General features: G+C 31.3%; 1 protein-coding gene across 1 annotated transcript; it reads left to right on the top strand.

Annotated features, from left to right (window-relative positions):
* The first annotated feature begins 1,816 nt into the window (after window positions 1-1,816).
* Window positions 1,817-2,756, top strand: LOC118191174 (sperm flagella and cilia-associated protein 1-like). Its single transcript, XM_035361979.2, has one exon. It carries the CDS (start codon window positions 1,920-1,922, stop codon window positions 2,691-2,693), a length of 774 nt encoding a protein of 257 aa, XP_035217870.2. The 5' UTR covers window positions 1,817-1,919; the 3' UTR covers window positions 2,694-2,756.
* Window positions 2,757-12,423: the final 9,667 nt, after the last annotated feature.

Raw genomic sequence — 12,423 nt, 5'->3', positions numbered from 1 at the left:
GAAATATTTTTTCGTGTTAAAGGATATTGAAATAAAATTTAAAAAAAAAAAAAAAAAAAAAAAACATACATTCCACAAAATTTAGTATACTACATTTTATTTAAGAAAAGAAAGAGCTTCCACAAAAAGTTAATTATAATTTCTAGATGTAATCCTAAAAAAAAAAAAAAAAAAAAAAAAAAAAAAAAAAAAAAGAACAGCCTTTTGTTTTATTTTCTTCAATTTTTAATCTTTAATAATTTTGAATATTGAAAGATGGCAAATGTTAATAATCAAATAGCAAAACTATGGCAACAGTAATGTAAAATAGATTGGTATTTTCAGATAGCATTAAAAAATTGTTGAACAACATTTTGAAATTATTAAAATGATTTTTGAATATATATGGCGTTAATGTCAAATATTGTAATTGGAACAGCACATTAACATGAGTAATCTTGATCCGGATATGTTAGTAAACCTTTACGACTGGTTAGATAGGTATGTATATATGCATGTATTTAATAAAAATCAACGAAACAAAAACATCCACAAGCTTAATTTAATATAAAATTTTCAACGTTTAATTAGATTAAAATATTACTGAAATTGAATATCGAATTAAAAACCATCATACCAACATTTAAAAGAATTAGAATATTATTAAATTCAAATACTTTAAAATACGTTATATAGAATATAATTAACATTAAAACATATGGACAATAATTATCTCAGCAATTTCTGAAAATAGTGTATTAATTTTTTTAACAAAAATTGAAGTATACAATTATAAAATAAAAGAAAAATATGTACTTACATTTTTTTGAGTGTTTAACCTGTTGTTTATTGATAAGTCCCACAATAAAAAATCAAAATCATAATTTAGATAATATCTTTGAAGACATCTTTGAAGGAATTCGAAGATATAAATTAAATTTTAAAACGGCGCGGAAATGCACAAATTGTCAGTAACCAATCAGGGAGCTGATTACAGCTCGTTTATGCACAAATATTCTATAACCAATCAGAGAGCTTATTACATCACGGCTAGAATTAAAATTATTTAAAAATTCATACATAATACAATCATTTTTAAAAAAATGCAAAATTAAATTGTATTTTAATATTTAAGAGCCATAAATAATGTTTAAAACATTAGATTAAATTTATACATATTAAAACGAATTACTTTTAAAGTAAGGTGACGTCATTGATTACATCATCCACAACATAAAATTTCATAAAATATGATAAACAATAAAATTTTTATTTCAAATAAAAATGCAAAATTAAATTGATTTTTAATATTTAAAAGCCATAAATAATATTTTAAACACGGAATTTATGCACAATAAAACGCACTATTTTTTAAATAAAATGACAACAAAGTATCGGTTACCATAAATAACTTATCCAGCAATGGGTTTACCATAAGTTGTATTACTCTCCAAAGGAAAATCGCCAAAAAATCGCCAAAATCCGTGCAACCGTCTACCAAAGTAGCACCTCAAATTGTCAACAAATTGTTCAATGTTGTCCATTTTGTTATTTATTTCACCATTGGAATGTGCGTTTAAATAATTGTGCATACTTTTCACGATGTTCCTCATTTCAGATGACGTGGGAACAGGAGCTGCATTATTCATTTCATTTTCGTCCCCGTCGGTATCTGCATCAATGACACTTTTTGATCATTTTTTATTTTTGAACAAACTCCAAACTGTCTTTTGTTTTATTTTCTTCAATTTTTAATCTTTAATAATTTTGAATATTGAAAGATGGTAAATGTTAATTATCAAATGGCAACAGTAATGTAAAATAGATTGGTATTTTCAGATAGCATTAAAATTGTTGAACAACATTTTGAAATTATTAAAATGAGTTTTGAATATATATGGCGTTAATGTCAAATATTGTTATTGGAGCAGCACATTAACATGAGTAATCTTGATCCGGATATGTTAGTAAACCTTTACGACTGGTTAGATACTATACCGTTTTCTAGGCCTAAAAAAAATTTTGCCCGGGATTTTTCTGATGGAATTCTCGCTGCTGAACTTATTAAATACTTTTTTCCTTCAATGGTAGAGATGCATAATTATCCTACTACGAATTCGGTCGAGCAGAAACGTATCAACTGGGCAACATTGAACCAGAAAGTACTGAGGAAACTTGATTTTCCTCTTTCAGATGTTACAATAAGCGACTTGGCAAATGCAAAGAGAGAAACAACAGAATATGTCTTAAGTACTTTAAGGGGTAAAATAGATTCTTACATGAAGAGAAAAGCAGAAGTCTTCAAGAAGAAGAAAGAAGCAACAGAACACATTCCGAAAAGCTTTTTTGAAGATTCCTTACTGGGAGAAAATACAACTAAGAAACTTACAAGTATTCAAATGGAAGAATTTGCTTCGCAAATCAGTGCAAACACAGAAAAAGCTAAAAGTAAAGAACTATGGACACTTTGTAATGCAGATTTAGAGTACGTCCCAAGAGACCTTTATGAGCAGAAAGTGCAAGAACTTTTGGAAAGAGAAGAAACAATTCAAATTTTAAAAGCAAGAGTTCAACGACTGCAAAATACTCTTAACTTAAAAAATGTAACTATACAACGACAGCAGCAATTGTTAGAAAGACTGAAACCATCGGAAGACAGAAATGACGGTAGGAGAATTCCACAGGAAAATCACTCAAAAAATAAAATAAAATAAATATATCAAAAATGCCTTTACTTCCCTTCTAAATATTATTAAAAGTTTTATTTAAATTTTCTACTTCGTTACTTTTTTTTTTTTTTTTTCTTTTGCAATAATGATTTCAGCTTAACAGAGACAATGGTTAAGAAATTTTCTACAACACTTCTTTATATATATGTGTGTGTGTGTGTGTATCTGTAACGAAACCAAAAGTAGAATGTACGTACACTGAGACGTTGAAACGCAGAAAATACCATTAGTAAGGCACGTATATGGCATATTGAAGATGAGAATTCTGATTGCGTAGAATGTTAAAATTTTGAATCGTTAATGACTAGGTAACTTGACAGTTGAGGCGGATTAAATTGCATTTTTATTTAAATTCACATTTGTGGCCACTGCTTACTTGGCACTCTAATCGTGCCTACTCCAGAAAATTTACATTTTTGATACTGTCGATACTGTTGCAATAGGAAGAAAGCACAGCGAAAAAGTCATTACAGGAATAGAGGCAGAAGCTAAAGTGCACAGTTATCCAATACGGAAGCTCTCGAAAAGAAGGTTTTGGTTTAGGTTAGAAAGGTTTCAGTTCTCAAAATTTTGAGTTTAAGTTCCGAATTACCCATGTCATCAGCGTTGCGCAGGCCATGCAAGATTTATCTAGAATTTATCTAGAAATGACGCCATCCAGAGAAATTATTACAATTTTTAGAATAGAGAAGGAGAATTAAAGGGTTACCGTTAGTTTATAATTTTAATTTGCATATTTTTTACCTGATATATATATATCAGGTAAAATATATATATATATACGTATTACAGTATCAAATGTACTTTTAAGCAATCGCTTTTGAACTTTCCTCTTCTTTGAAATTATATCTATACGTATGTGTGGATGTATACGCTGATATCTATGTGTGCGTGTGTGTAAGATATAACAAAATACGATGGCTGCACTAAGAAACGATCTCCCTAAGTTCATCTGTTCTCCCAAATTAGAGAACTTTTCAGGTTACATAACAACTTCAAATTAACCAATCACAGCTCAACTATACTTATGCACATACTTAGTATAAATACTGCTAGCAAGCAACTACGTCATTCCCTTTTTTCCCGACTTCTGCCATGCAGACAACTCCCACGCTGCTATGTTTTCTTGCCTGAAATGACGCGGTATCCTTTTATCTGTGTACATAGAAATTATTGTATTTAACTATGATTGAATAAATATCTTGTCTACAAAAATGATCTGATCTGAATTGTCATGGAAAAAAAGTATGTTTCAAATCGGCCACGTTCTGAAAGTTTTTCGTTTATGCCACCGTCTGTCTAATTACACACAGTCGTGATGGCTGAGTGAAAAAGGCAGGAATAAAATTAGCTGTTATAATAATTATTAGTTGAAAAAACTAAGTTCGGCGAATCACCATCTTTATTTTTAGGCACATCAAAATCGTTTTTTTTTATAGACAATACACTTTTTGATCATAAGCAATTATAATATTTTTTATATACACAGGTAAAAAAAGATACGACGTCTTTTCAGGCAGGAAAGCGTAAGCAGCATAGAGATGTTTGCATGGCAGAAGTCAGGAAAAAAGGAAAGCTTTATTGCTCGAGACCAGTATTTATACTATGTAAGCGCATATGTAAAGGTAAGGCCGCGATTGGTTAGTTTTAGGTTTTAGTTCCTTTTTTCAAGCAATGTTATGCAATTTGGAAAGATCTCGAATTTGGGAGAAAGGATGAACTTAGGGGGAGAACATAAAATCTAGAACAGTTAATTTTGAGGTTGCCAGTTATTTCTTAACATAGCCATTATATTCCTCCCTTCAAGGGAAAGGTTGGGGGTATCTTTTGGGAGAAAAAACATTAGTGTATTAGCGAAGCAAGATGAAGGAAAGGCATGAGGAAGCATCAAAGACATAGTCTGCAGGTTTTCCTATGCCCCTTCATTGTTCATGAATTTTCTCATATATAGATTATAAAATACTTAAATAATTTACAATTATTTTAACAAGAATATAATCTCTAAATGAAACTAAGCAATAAATTAATACAAATATAATTTTTTAAAGTCCTCAAATTCTTTGAAGAAATGTCCACTGAAAATTTTCGTAAAGTCTCTTGACGAAAATAGTTCCACAAAGTAAATGTTCAATAAAGGTCCTTTAAATTTTTCTTGATGAAAATATTTCCATAAATCTGCCAATTGTTCATGTGGAAATTTAACACACAATTTATGATTAATTGAGCAAGTTCTTCTTATTGTAGAAAATACATATTTAATACAACAGAAACTTTAATATAAAAACATAATGAGATACTGCAATACTCAATAACATAATAACACTTTGACGATTACTTGCTATGTCTTCTCCAACAAAATCAGCGTACCAGCTTGCTTATGGTTCGGGGATACTTCAGTATAACAATCAAAAAACCTCTATTCCTTAGAAAAAAGGTAACTGGTATTTGGCATTGTAAAATTTTCAAAGTTTTTGTTTAAATCTTTCATATTAATTAATAAAATACAACAATATATAAAATTAAAACTGAAATTTAAGCCAAATATCTCGTATAATCAAGTTAAAGTCTTTTAAATTTTGCAAAAATATAATTGAATATTACCCTACAATAAAAAGAAAGGAATGAAAAATTTTTTTTAAAATTATGTAGAATGTATGCGTTTGCGTGTGTGTGTATGTGTGGTAGCACTTGTGTGCTAAGCTATGGCCAGAGGATCGTGGTTGGTAAAGAAAATAGAAGTAACCCAAGTCAGTTTCATAACCATAGCTGAATCTCCTAACAAACAAACAAACAAACAAAAAAATTGGGGGTATTAGGAGGGCTCCTAGGGGAACAACGGGCTTGTGCTATCGCTTCTTGTATCCTCCCTAAAGTATGCAAGGAGTAATACCCATAGCGTAAAAACTCATGTCGAGAAAAAATAAAACATGCCGTCCTTGAATGAGAATCTGATATTGAATCCATATTTTCAAAATCTGAGGTTATTTTTCCTTTCCTCATCTCATGGGATATGGGAGACGTATACAACAAATTTTGAACGAAAAAACTCCGAGAAGAAGGAAAGGCAGGATAGGAAAGGAGCCAGACTTGGAAAGGTCAAAATCAGGTAAAATAACTTGTCTTAGTTAGGTTTTAAAGTCTTTATCAGGTTTTAAAATGTCATAATCGGGAAAAAAATTTTTAAGTGGAATTGAGAAAACTAAAATAAATTAATTTTGCACAGACACGGGGTTTGACTATTTCTAAAAGCTTATTTAAATTCACTATCTAGATTAAAAGGTCTCAATCTGGTTGAGTGAACAATTTCTGATTTCTTTTTAGTAAGAGGATTAGGTTTATCTATTCTAAAAGTAACTTCAGAATAAACTAGAAGAGAAACACGCTAATGTGACAGTCAAAATCGTAAAAACAACCTTGCATTTAGCGTAAGTATAATGAAACACTCAATCGATTTCGAGGGCAGCTAAAGGTCCCTCCTCATCAGGAGAAAGAAATACCTAGAAAGAAGAAAATAAAGGTACTACCAGAAGGTATAAAAATCCGTTCTGTGGTTGCTTTCCATTATTTGAAGTTCAGATTTTGAGCGTGAAGGTGCATTTGCCCCTCGCTCCCTATTTTAACTTCGCTAATTTTTCTTGTCCTTTATGCTTGATCAGATAGCCTGGCTCAGTAAAAGTAGGCGGCCAGTGCAACTCTGATTAAAAATCCAGTTATAATCACTTGCAGTGCTGATAAGGACCACGTGTTTTTGAGACTCCTTCTCCTTTATTTTCTTCTTTCTAGGTATTTCTTTCTCCTGATGAGGAGGGACCTTTAGCTGCCCTCGAAATCGATTGAGTGTTTCATTATACTTACGCTAAATACAAGGTTGTTTTTACGATTTTTATTAACTTCAGAATATTGTTTTAAAATCTTGTAAGGACCTGACAAAGGAAAAGAAAGTCTACAGGCGTAAGGATACCTCATATAATCAAAATTCTTCTTACATTACTAAATCACCTATTTTAAAGTTACTGAGTTCATAAGGGGCATCAATATCTTTCTTTATTTACCTTGTGATAATCATCAGGCCTTTTTTAGGCAATTTTTCTAGCTTCTTCAGTTGGTGGATATACCTCTTGACTTTTAAGTAGAGGATGATAAGGCAATTTTCCACACATTAAATAAGATGGTGGGAATTTTGTTACAGAATGTTTTGTATTATTATATTCTTCAGTAAATTGAGATACAAGTTTTATCCATGCAATATTACCTCGATAAGAATTTAATTTACATTTTATCCTAGTTATAATTCTTTGATTAACGCATTCAAGATTACCATTAATTTGAGGTCCATTAGCAGTAGTTAATAATTGTTTTACATTATGATTTCTTAAAAACGGGCTTAAATGTTGAAGAAGGAAAAGCAACATTTCTATCATTTAAAGTTTTCTTTGGTACTTCAATTTAAAAAATCTGTCTTAAACAATTTATGTTAGTATCAGTTGTTACACTTTTAGAAGCAAAAATCCATACATAACGAGTACCATGATCTATAATAATGTGAATGTACTTTTTAGTAGAATTATAATAGTAAACCACCAACAGTATCAACAGGTAATATTTCAAAAGGCTCACTAACAGATGGTAAAGCTTGCATTAAACCAAATCTCTTTTGTTTACTTTTCTTATTAAAGTAACATACTTCACAATTTTTACAATATTTTTTAACATCTTGAACAATTCCTGACCAATAAATAGTATTGAGGAGTTAAAATAAATTTAACACACCAGTATGCCCGAATTCTACATGAACGTTTTGAAGTAATTTAGTACGAAAACATATTAGTATTACTATTTTGTATAATCCTTGTTTTTTAATAGTTAACACGTTATTAATTTTCTTATACTTACATACACCATCTAAATTTTGATGTTATTTAATTTCAGCAATGAGGGCACGCCAATATCCCCGAATTCTACATGAGCTTTTTGAAGTAATTTAGTACGAAAACATATTAGTATTACTATTTTGTATAACCTTAGATTTTTAATAGTTAACACATCATTACTTTTCTTATACTTAGAATTACATACATCATCTAAATTTTGATGTTCTTTAATTTCTTCTGATGATAATAAATTAAATTGCAAACTCAAATGTTGACAAATAGGATTTCTAGTTAACATTTCAGCTTCAACATTAGCAGAACCTTTTTACTTCCTTGTACGAAGTATAGGAAGTATTGTAATCGCGAAAATTTTTGGGTATCATATTTCAATGAAAATATCCATTTTGACCTTTATCGAAAAAAATTTAGGTTTTTTTTTTTTTTTTTTTTTTTTTTTTTTTCCGCTGATGTACGTAAGGACAGAATAAAGGACTCTTTCCCCCCACAAAAAAAATTATAAAACGGATTTAAAATGAATTCTGAAGAGAATTTTTCGTAGAGTCTTTGCGTGCGTATGTACGTACATGTGTATGCATGTACCTCGCATAGCTCAAAAACGATTAGCCTCAGGATGTTGAAATTTTGTATATAGGACTGCTATAACATGTAGATGTGCACTTCATTTAAAAATATTTATTAATATTTTTACAATAAATTATTATTGTAAATATTTATTGTAAAATATTTATTTTTTGCTTTAAAAATGAACATAAAATTTGTCATCATATCATTAAACATATAATGTCATAATTTCATAAAAATTTGTCATAAACATAAAATTTGTCTCATTTAAGGTTTGGTAAAGCTCGATGATTTGAAGCTCGGTTAAGCTCGAGCTCGAGCTTGATTGTTTTTTCGGGCTTTCGAGCATTTGAAGTTGACATCTAAGACTTATAATGGACTTATAATTAAAATAATATTTTTAGAAATTTAAAAGAAACTTTTTCTTTACTTATACATTTATTTATGCATTTATATTAACGAAAAACTGTTTTAAAAACACCAGTGCATGTAGAGTTACCGCTTTAAATTTACAGTCAATTCACCAATACTTTTTAACAAAGTAAATTGACTTCATTTTTTAAAGCGGTCATCTTCTGATAGTTTGCTGGTTGGAGCTTCTAATAGTATTCTAAGTTATTCTTCAAGAGAAGCACTAACTTTGGTAGTTGTTTCTGCTTCAATCCTTGATTTTTCATTTGATGAATTTGGTGTTGAATCTGGTGACGGAAATAAATGCTTCATCAAAGCAGCTGCTAGTTCTATAGAAGCTTTTGATGGCGTTAAGTTGTTTAGTGAATTCATTAAATCTATGATGTTTTTGTTGATCCTGCTATTGATGTAAAAATCGATATTTTCAGAAAGAGAACTACTTATTTCAGATTCTTGTTCAGTTAATTTATCTCGCATAAAGTTGATAGAAATATATGCTGTTCGTAAAGTGGCTTGTCCCCCCCCCACATACACACAGCGTTAAGTGCCACTTCAATTGGTTTTAACGCCAAGACTATCGATTTTATTAATTCCAGGTTTAAATTTGTTAAAAGACGTTCAGATCCAAGTTCAATGAGTACATTATTTGAGGTTGTGTGAGGGTTTCTGGATTCTTCTTAGATAGTTCCAGAATGAACCGTCTTCTAGATTTAAATTTTCGATTTTTGCATTCCAAGTTTCAGTGCGATGATCTTGAATTTTTCTTTTGATAAGCCTGGTTAGCCTATTAATTTCAGTTTTTAATACAGAGTTCCAGGTGCGGTTAACTTGTTTCCTGGTCGTATTTCTCAGGAAGATGATTGATCTGATGTGTGAGGGGAGGGTGCCGTGAGTGTAGGAGTCGATCTTCTCTGTGGTGGCCTGAAGTAGGAAATCATTCAATTTTTCTGAGAAGTTTTTAGCAGCCGTGTCAATATCTTCTGGAGTCCTTAGGTTCCCAATATTAATTGGTGATGTCAATGCAATATTATAGAAAAGCTTCCAATCTGTTATTTTCCTTGGGCGAGTAAAATTAGGCTTCTTAACATCGAGCCTTGCTAGTACAGGTACGTGATCCGAAGATAGATCCGTAATCACCTCCATAGGGAAGGGAAGACTGAAGTTTTCAATGAAAAAGTCCCATATATCAGGGCATCTGTTGAGGGTGTTTGGACGATAGGTCGGCTGATCTGGTACAAACATATAAATAGGTTCGTTTTCCACGTAATGGTGAATTACATTCCCATTTGCGTTATTGTGGTTGCATCCCCAGTCGACGTGCTTCGAGTTGAAATCGCCTCCAGTAATTGTGGGGGGTTGATTACTGAGTATATAGTATTGCAGGTCTTCTTCTGTGATGAGATTGTCAGAGGTGTCGGAGCCGATCACATCTGTAAGTGTGATAATTTGCTATTTTCAGGTTGTCTAGGCACAGCATGAGTTTCAGTAACTAAACAAATATCTAAGTCATGCTGGTTAAGGAAGTGATGAAATTCGTGCATTTTTGTTGTAAGATTTTGTGCGTTCCTAAGTCCAATGGAGATAGGAGCAAATGAGGTTGAACTATTCATATTGGAACTGGGAAGGCATGAATGACTTTTTTGATGAGACTGAAGTTAACTGAGATGTTGCATCCTTTAGCATTGAAATTGCAGTAGTGAGAGTTGCGATCACAAACTTGGCTCCTTCAAACCTTGCAGCTTAGATGACGACGCATTGTTGATATAGTTCCATTTAAAATGGAAATTTTTTTATTGCATTCATTGCAGCATGCATAATTTTGGTCTGCCTTGGCGAAATAACTCGAAACAGTTGATCTTTTGTTTTTCGGCGTGATTCCTATTCTAGAAAAAAAATAGAAATTACTATTCTAGAATATGCGTGTGTTGACGGCTGTAACTCCAATAATATTAACCATTTTTACCCAAATATTGCTAAAATTTCGACTAAATTTGTGTTGAGATATTAGTAATCGCATTCTTATTCTTATTGGTTAAAAGGAAGTATAGCTTTCTGTCATGTCCGATGCATTAGCTTTCTGTCAGGTCCGACTAGTGTGCTTTGCCGTATTCTCAATACACCACCACTACTGTCAGGTCCCAAGTATTCTGAAACTTAATCCCATTCAATCGTTAAAACATGATCTGTTTGTATTTCTGCTTGTGTCTCTGCATGTATTTCTCTGCGTATTACTCTGTAATAAATGTTTGTTTTGCGAAACACGCCATTTTCAATGTTCAACAATTTGTAATATTGTTTTTTCACTGATACTAAGAAAATCATTATTTAATATTACATACATGTTACTATTTAAAATTAAAAGTATATTGTTTCTATCGGTAAAGATTAAAAATCCTTGCATTTCTATGTACTGTAGGCGGCAACAAATTCAGCTCTTTACCAAAACAAGTTTCAATACTGTTCAGGTAAAAGTACCGGTAAAAGTAAAAGCATTATTTTACTGTATATATTTATAATCCTTTTATTGTTTAACTTTACTTATCCGTAATGCAATTACAAAAGTTTTAGTTTTTATGTACTTAAAAAGGAGCAGTTTTATGACACCAATAAAATGTCTTCTAGGATTCTTAAGAAATATGTTGACAAATACATTAAAAATAAAATGCAGAACGAAAAACATTTTGTATGTACAGAGCTCAAAAGCCCGTCTGTATTTGATTCGGGTATCGAGTTCTCGAAAATGACCAAAAATTATCGAGTATCAAGCTTGAGCCTAAGCTCGTTCCAAACTCTAGTCTCCTCATCACATTTTATGAAAATCAAGGGATTTGCGAGGAAACAACCAAAATTTAAACGACCAGTTTTACATTTTTTCAGTCGGCGCATAATGTTTAGTCAGAAAACGGATAAATGTACTATCTGTAAATCCAAGTGCACTCAAATATGTGCCTTGTCGGATATTACTAGCTAGTGGGCTACTGTATTGTGTGGGCTACTGTATAGTGTCTGAATTTTAGTTCAGCTCTTTGAAAGTTTGTTTTGGGTTAATTAATAATGGCAAAAAGCAAGCGAGAGTTATCTGCCATCTGCCTGAAGGGAAGTATGCTTTCGTGGATGATTGGATTCCCTTAGGAATGTATCTTATTCCAAAGGGGAATTGGTGCGTACCCACGTTACACATTACAGCTCCGCCGCTGGAAAGCATTGAGTTGTTTCGGGAGGTAGAACCTAAGAGCAAAATGATATTACTTCTTAATTCCCAGACTTCACTGGGCAGTCGATATTTTTTCTAAAGTAATTTTCAGTTTCTACTATGATTTCTTCCCAAGAAACTAGGATTTCCTTTTCGGAGAAATTGGTTTCTTACTTACATTAAAAATTACTTCTCCGACTTTTCTTGAAAATATCAAACTTTTGTTTTAATTTTTATAACGATGATATGAAATTAACCCTGAAGGGAAAAATAGAAATAACTATCGCAATCTGCAATCATTCCAAATAAAACCAAAAATATTGATGCATTTCTATCGAATATTTAACAAATGACATGCTAGTAAAATTTTAAACAAGTAGGTAACTCTGAGATTTTTTAGACAGGGGCAGACAGTAATTTTAACTAAAAATTAAGGTTAAAGACTAAACCAGACAAAAAGAATTATTTGTACGATGTGCAAAATTTGAACACTTTTATGCCCCCAGACAATAATTTGTGGCAACAATTGCAATTTATCAATCGTAGAATAAATTTCGAAAGAAAGGAAAAGGACACATGTATTAACGCCCTATGAATTTCTGTGATTTTAATGTAGGGTTAAATCAAGAAGAATGTTCTCAAAGCTTACAATTAGTAT

The sequence above is a fragment of the Stegodyphus dumicola genome, chromosome 5 (assembly GCF_044657685.1).
Source record: "Stegodyphus dumicola isolate Sdum_Otavi_A_Nest chromosome 5, ASM4465768v1".
Lineage (NCBI taxonomy): Eukaryota > Metazoa > Arthropoda > Arachnida > Araneae > Eresidae > Stegodyphus > Stegodyphus dumicola.
This window is presented reverse-complemented; position numbering and strand designations above follow the sequence as displayed.

Excerpts from the sequence above, each read along its gene's own strand:
- LOC118191174 (XM_035361979.2), top strand. The coding sequence starts at position 1,920 with ATGAGTAATCTTGATCCGGATATGTTAGTAAACCTTTACGACTGGTTA.